At 45.0% G+C, this 13,200-nt stretch overlaps 1 protein-coding gene across 8 annotated transcripts in view; it reads left to right on the top strand.

Moving 5' to 3' along the window:
• CELF1 (CUGBP Elav-like family member 1) overlaps nt 1-13,200 on the top strand; it is a 288,215-nt gene that overhangs the window by 91,839 nt on the left and 183,176 nt on the right. For all 8 annotated transcript variants that reach the window (XM_086959737.1, XM_086959739.1, XM_086959734.1 and 5 more), the window contains 3 exons: nt 5,748-5,830; nt 10,281-10,329; nt 11,185-11,319. In XM_086959737.1, the coding sequence (XP_086815863.1) occupies nt 5,748-5,830; nt 10,281-10,329; nt 11,185-11,319 (267 nt within the window). The remainder of the gene's footprint in view (nt 1-5,747; nt 5,831-10,280; nt 10,330-11,184; nt 11,320-13,200) is intronic.

The following is a 13,200-nucleotide window of genomic DNA, read 5'->3' as shown; positions in this document are numbered from 1 at the left end:
CCGCGAAAACCGCCCCCATCGCTCCTGTAATCCTCTCTCGGACCTCGACACAATCGCCCTCCTCCGCTCCTATGACCCAGCTCCCCATAGCAATACACCCAACACTCTCACTGCCATTCCTACGATTCACTCCAATCCCCTTAGACCCCCCACACTGAACAACAGAATAGCTATCCATAGTAACCTGAGTAAAGTCCCCCTCGCTCTAGAACCCCCTTCCACCCTCGACACACCCCGTCTCAAATGCACTCTCAACTGCAGATCAGCCGCAAGACACTCCTTCGCTATCGCCGATCTCATCCTAAAACTGGATCTTGACTTAATCATCATGACTGAAACATGGCTAACAGAATCTTCTACACCTATAATGGACATTCTGGTTCCCCCCAACTACCACATCACTAGACTTGACAGGACTGGCAATAAATAAGGTGGCGGAATCGCATGTATACACAGGCGCAACCTCTCTGTCCTGAAAGTAACTTCCCCCTCCCTACCCTCCCCAACCTCCTGTGAATACATCTGCCTCGATATTATCAGTGAGGGCAAACCGATTTGCACTCTTCACGGCGTTAATCACCCACCCGGCGACAACCTTACCTTCTCCCCGCAAATCATGGATATGATCTCAACCAACTCCGGGCGACAACTCACACAAATATACCTTGGTGACTTCAACCTCCACTGGAACGATCATAATGATGCGGTGGTAAAAGGTCTGAAGAATTTCCTTAACGCCCTTGACCTCACTCAAATCTGCAATAGTCCAACTCACAAGAAAGGCTCTATCCTCGACCTTATCATCTCCAAAGAAGCCTCTATCCAACTCGAATCTATCCAACCCTGTGACTGGTCAGACCATCATATTATCACATTCTTCATCAATGAAAAAGTTAAATTTAACCCTGTTCAATCCGCCAGGCCCAAAGTCTGGAAAAGAGACATGAAAAAACTAAACTCAAACTCTCTGCCCCCCAACAGCTGCAACTTACTACTTCCTCCTACTGGCGTTAAGGACGTCCAATCCTTGACTGATCACTATCTTAATACTATGATGTCAATAATTAATGAAGTCGCACCCTTGCAGCTAAAAAAAGCCTCCGCAAAAATCTCCAATCCCTGGTACGACGGGAGTCTCAATGACGACAGACGCGCCATGCGAATGGCAGAGCGCACCTGGAGATCAGCTCCCTCTGCACTGAACCTAAAAACCCTGAAGAAAAAGAGAAATGCCTACTTCAGGAAAATAAAACGCTCAAAATCAGTCTTCTTCAGCCGTCAGCTTGACCTAGCCAAAAATCGTCCGAGAAAGCTGTTTGAGCTTATCCGAACGCAATCCAAAGAACACCCCCAACCTCTCAACACTATGGGTGAAGCTCCCTCCTGCGAAGACTTCGCCTCTTTCTTTATCCAAAAAACTGACAACATAAAGAATGATCTACTCATGGATGCAAGCCGCTACCCCAAACCCCACTGCATAGCACCAACTAAACCAAAAAACAATGCCACCTGGTCAACCTTTGTCACCTACACGGAAGAAGAAATTGGCAAACTGCTCAGCACTCTGAAACCTTCCAATCACCTCACGGACCCCCTTCCTGCTAACGCTGTCAAAGTCCTTACCCCGTCGCTCCTTCCACTCTGGACTAAAATCATTAACAGCTCACTTCAACAAGGGTCCATTCCCGACTCCCTCAAAGTTGGACAAGTCACACCCTTGCTAAAGAAACCTACAGCCGACCCCTCAGACCTCAACAACTACCGCCCCATCACCAACATTCCGACTCTTGCCAAACTGCTGGAAAAATGCGTACAAATACAATTGTCTAAACACATTACTCAGTTTGATCTTCTCAACTCTCATCAATCAGGCTTCAGAGCAAATCACAGTACTGAAACTGCTATGACTCACATAATCGATGACGCCCTCCAAATCCTAGATCATAACGATACCTGCCTCCTCATCCTCCTTGATCTCTCCTCCGCATTTGACACCGTCAAACATGAGAATTTACTCGAACTATTAAACACAAGAATGGGCCTATCTGGAACTGTGCTCAAATGGTTCACGTCCTTTCTGCATAACAGGTCGCAGAAATTCAAGAGCAACAACTTGATGTCCGCGCCAAGACCTGTATCGCTAGGCGTACCACAAGGATCCTCCCTATCCCCAACTTTGTTCAACCTAGTTATGGAACCTCTCACCACCTTGCTACAAGAATCCAATGTACACTTCCACATGTATGCTGATGACACCCAACTTTATCTCAAACTTCAATCACCCAATGACATCACGCTCTTGAACTCAACGATCAGTAGCACCCAATCCTGGCTGGCCGCTAATCATCTCAAACTTAATGCCCTCAAAACAGAGTTCCTTTTGATCTCACCTCCCGCGAAGATCACTACCGCACAAATGTGGCTTAAACACCTAACGGCACTCAATGTTCAACCCACCATCGTGGACTCAGCGAAATCCTTGGGCATAACACTCGACACCAATCTCAGCATGCAGGAACACATCAACAAAGCAACTAAGGGAGCAAATTACCAAATCAACACCCATAGGAAACTTAAACCCTTCCTTCCAGCCAAAGACTTCCAAACTGCAGTACAATCACTTGTCATACCTCGAATAGAATACGGCAGCACCGCCCTCTGCGGTCTCCCCCTAGCTACTACGGCACCCATAAGAGCCTCTTTAAACGCCGCAGCGAGACTTATCACTGGATCAAAAAAACACTCACACATTTCCCCTGACTTCAAATCCCTGAACTGGCTGCCTTTTGAAGCCAGGATACACCTGAAAATCGCTTGTTTGACGCACAAGGCTGTCCACCTTAGCTCACCTAGATACCTCGCTCAGAAGCTGACGATTTCTGGAGGATCCAGAAACACTAGAGGCACAAACAATCTTTTGCTAAAGCCTAAAAGATTCCGCAAGGAAAAAACCTATAAACGCTCTTTCTCAGGAATGGCTCCCAGGATTTGGAACTCGCTCCCCCCTGAAATCAGGCTCATCACCTCTACCATACTTTTCAAGAAAGAAGTAAAAGCGATCCTCATGGCTAAATGCACTTGAACCACTACTGGGGATCAACTTCAAAGACTCAGTGCTCATCTGTACTACTTGTTCGAACCCTTTGCTTTTTTGTTTGACTTTGAAATTGACTTACTTGATTGTTTATGATATCATTTCACTGTACTTTTAACACTACAGATGTATCTGTGTATATTTGCTCTTCTCCTATGTAAAGCGCTCTGATATCTGCGAAGATCTTGTTCGCGCTATATAAAACTTTCAAAATAAAATAAATAAATAAATAAACTTAGTGCTAGTATTAAGTGAACCAGATTTAAAGAAATTTAGTGTAGGAGGGATATAATGGCAAAGGAGGTCTAAACATCACTGAAACCTATAATCTCTGTAGGCATAAAGTGGATGATTACATAGGTGTGTGGGCAGATGTTTGCTCACCATAAACCTTAAATGTGCAATACATACCTGTGCTTCTCTGGCTTTGGATGGCGAACACTAATGGAAGTCCATTGGGATAATGTGGGACCATGTTACTCATATTAGATTGCATTCAGTCTACAATAATCAAGTGTAATGTGGCCACAGGTAATGTGCATCGACTATAGAAAGTCAGACTCCTGATAGATAGATACATCTGCCTGTGAATATCCCCCTGCCTAAAGTTCACAAGGTTAGGTTTCCAATGTCCACGAGGGATGCATTAGGAGCTGAATTTGGAAAATTATGCTGAGCAAGTCATTGGACCAATAGTCATCAAAATGGCTTGACCCAATTGTTCTAGCTTGGAAGCATGATGGAAACGTGCGTAAACATGTTGACTTCTGCCACTGGGTAGACTGACACCCATTCCCAAACATAAACCAATTGTGTAGCACATTTGAAGAAGGCAAGTGTTTTTCAACATTAGATTTAATTAAAGTGTACCATCAGGTTGTTTTGCATCAGAAGGTATTTTAGAATGCTTTTCAAATTTGCCACTGCCTCGTGTTTCAGAGAGTGATGCAAACATTGCTAGTGTTGATAATCGCCATATTCCAAGGTGGACCTATTGGTTTGGAGTAAAAGATGAGATGGATCGTGATTATATTTTCAGACCATTTCTGGAGAGCTTGTGACGCTGGGTTGGCGATTCAGGTATAAAAACCTAAATTTGCCTCCCTTGGGTCGAATATTTGGGCCATATAATTGGAGTGGATGTTATCAAACCAAAGTTTAAACTTTCAGAAGCTATTGAGTGTACCAATTTCATAAGATAAGGAGCAATTGTGAGCCAAAGTATGACTATTCTGACCATCTTTGCGAGTGCATTCTGCTGGGTACGCTGTTGATACAACTACATAAAGAAAGGGGCAGGGTTATAGCATAGGAATTATAGTGGGAGCTGAAGAAACCTTTCAGTAATCGAAAAACGGGCATTGGCTTGCTGGTGGGAGTCTATCATTTCAGGACCTATTTGTGGGGTATGAGGTTTGAGCTAAGGACCGATCACAAGGCGTTGGTGGATGTATTCATGAGGAAGGGTTGAGGGAAAGGTACCCCTCGCATGGCAAGGTGGTTGTATAGAGTCCAAGACTATTTAAAGTATATACCATGAACAAGGAATGTTGAAGCAGATTGCCTTTTGCGTAACAGTGCTGGATGGTGGCAAATTTAGGGATGTCAGTTGTGGGATCTCTTAGCCAGGATGAATGATAAGTAGCTTGGAATGATGAATGGTTGGCGAAGGGGAAAACTAATTTGATATAGAAGGAAGAGGGAATGGACAAGTGATGAATTGCTTAAAAAGTATAAGCCGGTCTGCTCAGGGTTGTCAGTGGTGAACAGTACGATCTTTATAGGTCACAGGTTGGTGATGCCAGATTGTTCGTTTGAAGACTTGTGGAATTATTGCATGAAAGGAGTTATGGAATGTTTAACATCAAGCATACAGCATGAATGGATTTTGGAGGTCAATTGTGAACAAGGACATAGAAAGATATTTACGGTAAAGAATTTTGACCACTAAGATCAGAGACGAGACATATGGGGGTCAGATAGTCTACTATAGTCTCCTGTATCCTGATAGTCCATGGAGAACATCTGCTTTTCCAAGTGGCCAGATGTCTGCATAGTAAATGAGGTGAAACTGATAATTCAATACATTTTTGTACAGACGTGTCTGCGAGAGAAGTAATTCCATCAGAGGACGATTCGGATAATGGCCCCCAGTTTGTTTCTCAAAGAATGTTGCAGTTCGTCAGCGGTCCTGATATCAAGAGGGGATGGACAAGTGTGCTGACACGACTAGCCTGGCACTAGGTTGCTAATCTGTTATAGTGACCTAGTTTAGCCTCTTGATGGCAGTGTTAGGATAGAGAGCAAACCTCTCTGTGGCAGCAAGCTGCCAATCATGAGGGCTATGACTTCACACCTGTTCGGGAAGCACCGGAGAAGATACCGGAAACTGTACAATTTAGGAGAACCTTTAGAAATGAAAACAGTTTACTAATAATGCAAATTAAATTGATTACTGCAGTAAGACTTAAATTATGCTTTAAATGCATTTTCTTTAGAATTTGTTTGCATTTGTATGCTAATCTATTTACTATGGTTCTCTGGGTGATTGGTAATTGAATTTTAGGTAATTTATATGCAAACCAATGTTAATATCACACTGTGCTTGGGCAGAGATTCATGCAGTTCTTCACCAGTTTTTTTTGATTTCCAGGATGCTGCTTTGTTACATTTTACACTCGTAAATCTGCGTTAGAAGCACAGAATGCTCTTCACAACATGAAGATTCTCCCTGGGGTAAGATGACTGACAAATCTTTTGACTAGGCCATATACATGTAGTCTAACTCATCTTTTCCTCCTGTACTCCATTGGCCATAAATTACATCCCTTAAAAGTTCAGTTATGATGAAATTGTCCAATCCAAGCCTAAAACCTATGTTGTTTCTTGTTTTTGCTCTCCTAATAGGATTTAAGGAAAAGCTACTTTCCTGTAACTGGTTCTTCAGCATTGGTGTCTTTAATAGATTTGCATGCTTGAATTAGTGCCAGTCTCCAGGCTGGGAAACCTGGTAGCAATGTTAGGACCGCAGTGTAAGCTCCACACTGAGTAACGATGAACAATTCTTGGGTCTTTTCCACCATGGACCGACTGTATCTACTTTCACTTCCCAAGTCAAAAGCTTGTAATATTATATGCCAATATATTTTCAGCAGTGATGTGGGAAGCTGACTCTGTATATACTATACCAAAGCGAGGTACATCATGTGCACAGAGTCGAGTGGATCCCCAAAGGTAGGCAGAGGTAAAGTTAGATAGCACCTCACTCGCTATTTGTGGTAGTGTGGGCGAGCAGGAAGGCAGTATCAGAGGACAGTGTTGAGCATTTGTTGTACACACTGTCAGCAAATGATGTCACACACTCAAAGACTGAACTTCAGAACAATTGTTTTGTATAAAAATATTGTAAACAGTTTGAATTAAAATTGTAAATGTACTTTGATTACAGTGGAGTTACTGATAATGCAATGCTTTTCAGAGTGCAGTACATATATTTTGAATGGGAGTTTTAGTAAAATTACAGGTAAGTTACTTTTGAGATTACTTTTCTTTCAGAGTAGTGTACCTGGATACTACACTGTGACATTTCCTGTAAATAGGTAAAAAATCATTTTGGTTCGTTAGTAGAATTTTAAAGAATTTCTTTAGGTTTTCAAACTCCACACTTTAAAACCTTTCCAAGAAAAACAGTCAGTGTTATCCTATGGAGGAAAATAGTGTTATCGGTTTTAGGGTAAGTATTCGGTAGTGGGAGCTGGGGGTAAACTCGGGGATTCCCCAGGGTCAAGGATGCACTCTCCTAACAACATCAGTAGCACTAGGGCGGCCGGGTGCAGAGTGTCAAGGCTCATTGTTATCCAATGGGGAATAGGGGGCCTCCGGTTGGTGGCTGCAGATGAGCAGGCCACAAGGTTGTGCGAGCCAAGCTCCTGGTGTTAAACTAAGGGTAAAGAGGGATAAGGGTTAGCACTGACCCAGGGCGGACTTGCGCTATGGTGAACTAAATTCTGCCTCGCTACACGGAGCTCCGCAAGCGGTGTAGTTCCATAGAAAAATGCAGTTCGCTGTGAATGCACAGTGCCGATGCTCGTCCACACTGTGCCGTCATTGCGAACGGCACCTTGCACAGCTCAAGCGGTCCCTTCTTTCCTTTTCTGCCGCAAATGAGCAGTTTCTCAACTAGAGCTTTCACGAGCGTACGCGACCACTCGCAGTGAGAAACCTGCGCACTCCTCCCTATCTCCCCCCTCCCCCTTCCCCCCTGAGAAATCTTGCCGGGAGGTTTATTTGTCGCGCTTGCCAGCTTGATATTGACTATTGGGAATGAGAAAAAAGCTGTCCAGGAGGTGGATTGTTTTCGCTCACACTCACCAACCTGCCGATGGTAAACGCAAGTGAGGAAAAAACTCTGCTCGGTGAAGTTTTTTCAGAGCTCCACGGAAAGCAGAGTGCGGAAAACTCCGCAAGCAGAGCAGAGTTTACCTCCCTAGGGTTAGTTAACACACAAAGTGCACCCGGAGGGGCGGCTGGGTTCAGAGTTCTGAGGCCCAACGTTATCCAATGGGTGGATAGGGGTCCTCCGGTTGGTAGCGTCCCAATTTGGGTGGTAGAACCGGCAGGAGAAACAAGTGAGTAAGAGAGGTGGGCCCACCTCTGCTAACTCCACCCCTCAGGGGGGGGAGGCCTAGGTGAAGCACAACTCTCAGTCCACGCCATCTTGAAGATGGGGGACTCAGCCAACCAGGGACAGTCTCTTTCCCCCCTCCCTCCCACTGGAGGGTGGCATAATAGTGGGTGTACCCACCCCAAGGAAGGGACCCTTTGGTCCAAACCTTTTACACAACTGTAATGACCCTAAATCTAGTATTGAGGGCCACCCCTGAACCTTGCTTCCTCAGACCAGAACCAACTACAGGAAAAGAAGGACCGAACAGCTGTGCCAAAGCTAACATGAGGAAGACACCCACTGACTTGGCCCCAGCCGTACCGGCCTGTCTCCACCTCGAACCTGCTCCTGCGAAATTCCGGTGTGTCTTACAGCCAGTAACCTTGAAAACGTCGGAGGACCTGCCTGCCTTCAATCCCAAAGACTGTGTCTCCTGTGAACACCCGATTTGTTTGTCTCCAACCTCTGGCCCTGGCCCAAAAGCATGAATCTGCCCCGCTCTGCACCCGCCGTCCGAGCTCGCGTGGGCAAACACCACGAGAAGGTCTCCCCGGCGATCCTGACCCAAAATCCAGTGATCCCGCACCCGCCTCAAACCTCCATCCGACGCTTGCAGCCTAAATCCGGAAGGTCCTCCTAACCGCGACCAGGAATGGTAAGAAGATCCAACCCTAAAAGAGACCCCTGCACCCGACGCCCCACCGCCTTACATGGCCCAGCCGACGGTGTCTAACCAACCCCCAGCACCCCAACTTACCTCTCAATGCAGTGGTCGCTCTCAGAAGACCTTTGTCCTAGAGCCTGAAATGGCTTTGCAAACCGGAGGTGTCCCATTGCAAACAGGGTACCAGAGGTCGAAACTGCACCCGGCTGCCCTAGTGCCGCTGAGGGTGCACTTTTAGTGCTACTTTGTTTTCCCATTTGCCCTGAGCTAAAGTCCTGGAGCTTTGCTCCCACAAGCTTGTGACCTTCTAGTTGGCGGCCACCAACCGGAGGCCCCCTATCCTCCATGGGATAACATTGGGCCTCAGCACTCTTCACCCGGCCTCCGTAGTGCCGCTGAGGGTGTAACAAGAATGCATCCTTCAACCTGCGGGACCCCTAGGTCTACCCCCAGAATACCAACTCCCACAACCAAATTCTTACCTTTAGACCTATAACGCTATATCCCTCCATAAGATAAGATTAACTGTTTTAGGTAAATCTATGAAACTGTTTAAAAGTAACTAAATAACAAACATGTTTTTATTTTCCTGTTTACAGGAAATGTCCCTGTTCAGTATCCAGGTATACTGCACTGTGTAAGAAAAGTAATCTGTAATCTACTCGACATTCTACTAAAAATTCAATACAGTGTATATGTACTGTATTTCAAGGCATTTCATTAGTAGTATCTCTACTGTAATCCAAACAAAGTGCCTATACAATTACAATTCAAACTGTTTGCTAACTGCATTACTACTGTAAAGTATTAATCACTTACCTGTGCCAGGCTTGCTTGGTTCTAGGAAATTAAATATCTGAAAGAATATTTTTCTACAACACCAATTGCTCTGGATTAAGTCTTTAAGAGTGAATTAATTTGCTGACTGAGTACATCAAATTCTTAACGCTGTCCTCCGATACTGCCTTACTGCTCGACTAAGCTACCACTTTAGAGAGTAAGGTTATATCTAACTTTAGCCTCTGCCATACCTCTGGGGACTGTGGACTCTGTGCACGCTATACCTCATTTTGGTTTAGTATATCTAGAGCCAGTTTCCTATACGTACTTCCTGTGAAATCGCATTGTTTTACTCCATAGGTCAACATTGAACTGTTTGAAAAGTGTTGACTTTTGAAAGACTAAAGTATTTTTCCTAAAAAATGTTCTTACATTTTTGTAAAGATATTGGTCTTAAAATAAAACGTAAACATATTTTTGTAAAATTTGGTGTGGATCGCCTTTTGAGTCGTGTGTAGAACAAATGTCTTGCATTTCTCTGTTCGGTCTAAGACTGCTTGTCCACACTACCACAAATTGCACTGTGGGTTTATATTGAGCCCTCTTCACTTCTGGGGGATTCTCTGGACTGTGCGCGGTATAACCATATACAGAGCCAGCTTCCTACACTAGTGTTTGGGCTGTAAAGGCCCTCTGTTTTTGTTGGCACTGCAGTTTTTGACTGTATCCTTCTTGGTTTTAACTGTTGATTAGACATTATTATTAATTTTTTTTATGACCTGTTTTAGCACAGGTGATTGTAAGCTTTGCAACAGCGCTTGCAACAGTGCTTGGAGGAATGTTCAGTCTAGACCCTCCTGCTGTATAGACTGTCTTCTGCCATCACACTCACTCTGACACTGAGCATCCCAGTGTCACACTGTTAGGATGTTTCCTTTCATGCTGCACCCTTCTTCCTGTTCCTCCTTGGAATGACTTATGCTCTCGCCGCTTTCTCTTCCCGACCTCATTAGATTGATGTTTCTTCCTCTGATCATTCCTCTGATTCCACATTATTGTGGTGTTTTCATATCTAGATGCACCATCCTATCCAGATGAAGCCAGCAGACAGCGAGAAGAACAATGGTGAGTTTCAGTTGTATTTCTTGGTGTTTTGTTTCTGGACTCCGCAGCCGAAGGACTGTGGATGTTATTAGACTGAACCCTCAAGCAACGCACAACCTGGGCCTTTCTCCTGCTTTGCAATAGTGTAATATAGTGCTAGTCTCTTCTCAGCTTGGGATGGGGTTTTGGTGAAGGAGTAATGCAAGTGTGTCACTGACCTTGTGATGAACGCCCCTCCACCTGATCTTGGGAAAATTGCCTTGTGCTGTCTCCCGCTTCATACTGCAGCTGTAAGTATGTTACAGTTGTTGCTATTCTAGATATGACGTTTCCTAAATGTTCTGACCATTTCAATAATCGAATGGTGAATTACCAATTGCTGGAAAGAAGAAATTGTGACCTGCAGCTCTGTCGTGCCTCCAATGAGCGTTTAACTTGCAGAGCTGACTTGCTAAAATGCACTCCTAAGGCTGCCTCTGCGGAGGATTCTGTCAGGGATAAATTACTCATGAGAAAGCTTAAATACCTAATGAGACTGGGATACACTTGTAGAGTGAGGTAACTTTAATGGGTAGCTCAAGAAACTAAACCACAGTGCCTGCTGTTTGCACCGCTTCTGGTCATTAATCACTAATCTTGGGTGGGAAAGGACTGGGTGGAGGGGTTACACCTGCCCAAGGCTTGCATTTGTAATGACTCTGCGACTTCAGTGATTGGTGGCTCATAAACTGTGTTTGAGCCGAGGGTCTTTTTGGAGTTCTGATAAGTGCTGAGGTTTTTTTTTTTCATAAGTACCTTTAGCAGTGCATTTTTTGGAAGTGATGGTGGAACTGGGAACTGTTTTAATATTCTTTGTGTATACTTTTTCGCCTGTAGCTGTGGAAGATAGAAAACTGTTTGTGGGGATGATTTCCAAAAAGTGCAACGAAAACGACATCAGGGGCATGTTCTCCCCATATGGACAAGTTGAGGAATGCAGAATACTTCGTGGTCCAGACGGACTGAGTAGAGGTAAAATCATGTTTCTTACCACATTTCTAAGCTTAATGCGAATGAGAGGTGAAGGAGGAGTGGCAAAGCTGTGCTGTCTACCTCCTTCTCTTCAGTTTCAAAATGTTGGGGCAAAAGTCAGACCCTCGGTGTGGCTTGTGACCTGGCGTAAATACAATCTTATAAACTAGATATTTGCTTAAAAGTTCACTAGACCCTCTTTGCTATGCGATGCTTTACTATAAAGTAATGTACATCATGCCCGATTACTTATCAAATTGTAATCCTCCACTTTACTGGAATAGATAGTTAATGCTCAGAACATTTCTCAATGTATCTGCCATTTGATTCCCCAATAATTTGTCACTGTTATCATTGTTTTCAAAACACTTACTTAACTTTGATTTTTGGCGTGCATTTCCATTCTGCTTTTCAGCTAAACTCCAGTTATTAAAATACAGTGTGATCACTCCTTGCTTTGAGTGTTTCATGTTTTAGCACCCCATGTCACCTTACCAGGCTCACTAAAACTTTTTTCAACATTTGTTTTTTAATTTGACTGTCAATTGTCCACAAGCATGCATCATTAAATGTAACATTTGGTTCGAGGCATGTGGGCTGCTGAATTCATATCTGTGCATAGATCGCCGCCTAGTGTTGGGTCCGGATGATTGCACCTTGTTGTCCTGGAAGAATCATCGAAGTATGTATTTTTGTATTTTTGAGCTTATATAGCGCACAGCTACCCACAAAGGGTTTCCCGGCGCTTGCTTAGGGAACCCGTCCTGGTATTCCCCTGTGAGATAACCCCGGCAGGGTATCCACAAGGTGAAAGCCAGGCATCCCGCCGCGAGGGGCCGTTGTGGAGATTAAGCAAGCTATTGCCCAGAGTCGCAGAGTCTGAACCCATGAGTTGAGAAGGCACCGGAGCGAGAATTATCGAGTCCGTGGAATTTTTGAGCCCAAGACCCGCCGAGGCGGGGAATTGAACCCTGGTCCAGGGCCGATCTCAGCTTCCGGGTCTGCCGCCTCTAACCCCTGAGCCACACTTCTCCACGAATAGTATCACGAGATAGGTGACTCCTCCCCTGGACTACAGTGTGCATGGGCATCTTCTCCATCCTCAGATTGTTTTTTCCGCCATTGAGTTCGGATGTTATTCCTATACTCCAACTTCAGATTCGGAAATAAACTTTTCTAAAGGCCAAAAGGCCTTTGACTTCGGTATTGTTCAAGCTCGGTACTTCTTGACTCGATCAAACTTTCCATCTCGACCCGGTCGTCGACGCGGGCCGTTGGGCCTTTTCGACGCCACGTGGGCCTGCTGTCGATGGAAAGAAGCCCGTTCAGAAGGTGCCCACAATGCCTCTCCAAATTCCCGCATACTGACAAACATACAGTATGCAACAAGTGCCTATCACCAGACCACAAAGAAGAAAATTGCCCAGCCTGTGCCCAATTCCGGTCGAAGAAAACTATCCGGATTCGACAGGCCGCTAGGTAAGAGATGCAGCGACAGGCACCGGAACCAGACAACATCTTCGATGATGAACAAGAACTCCCAGAAGTGGAAGATTTGGATCTAGAGATCGTCACCGCCACGGACCACTCAGACTCCGATGACGAGATCCCACCGGGGCAAACCATGAGTACATTGCCCCCGACACCGATTACCCCGTTACCGAAGGCTCCGGTCTAGGCATCGCCTAAAGCCCTTAGCCTAGATCCAAAGACTCTTTCAGAAGCCCCGCCTTCCGGCTCTGCTCTGAAGACTAAAATTAAGCCTTCAGAGACCCCAGGTCCGAGAAACGTTATCCCCAAGAAGGTTCTAGAACCCAAAAAGGTCGTCAACTCGAAGGGCGTCAACTGAGAAAGCCCGTACAGCCCAAGGGCGTTGACCCA

The sequence above is a fragment of the Lissotriton vulgaris genome, chromosome 2_2 (genome assembly GCF_964263255.1).
Source record: "Lissotriton vulgaris chromosome 2_2, aLisVul1.2, whole genome shotgun sequence".
NCBI classification, from domain to species: Eukaryota; Metazoa; Chordata; class Amphibia; order Caudata; family Salamandridae; genus Lissotriton; species Lissotriton vulgaris.
Note: the sequence above shows the minus strand (reverse complement) of the source record. Positions and strands in the feature narration are given on the sequence as shown.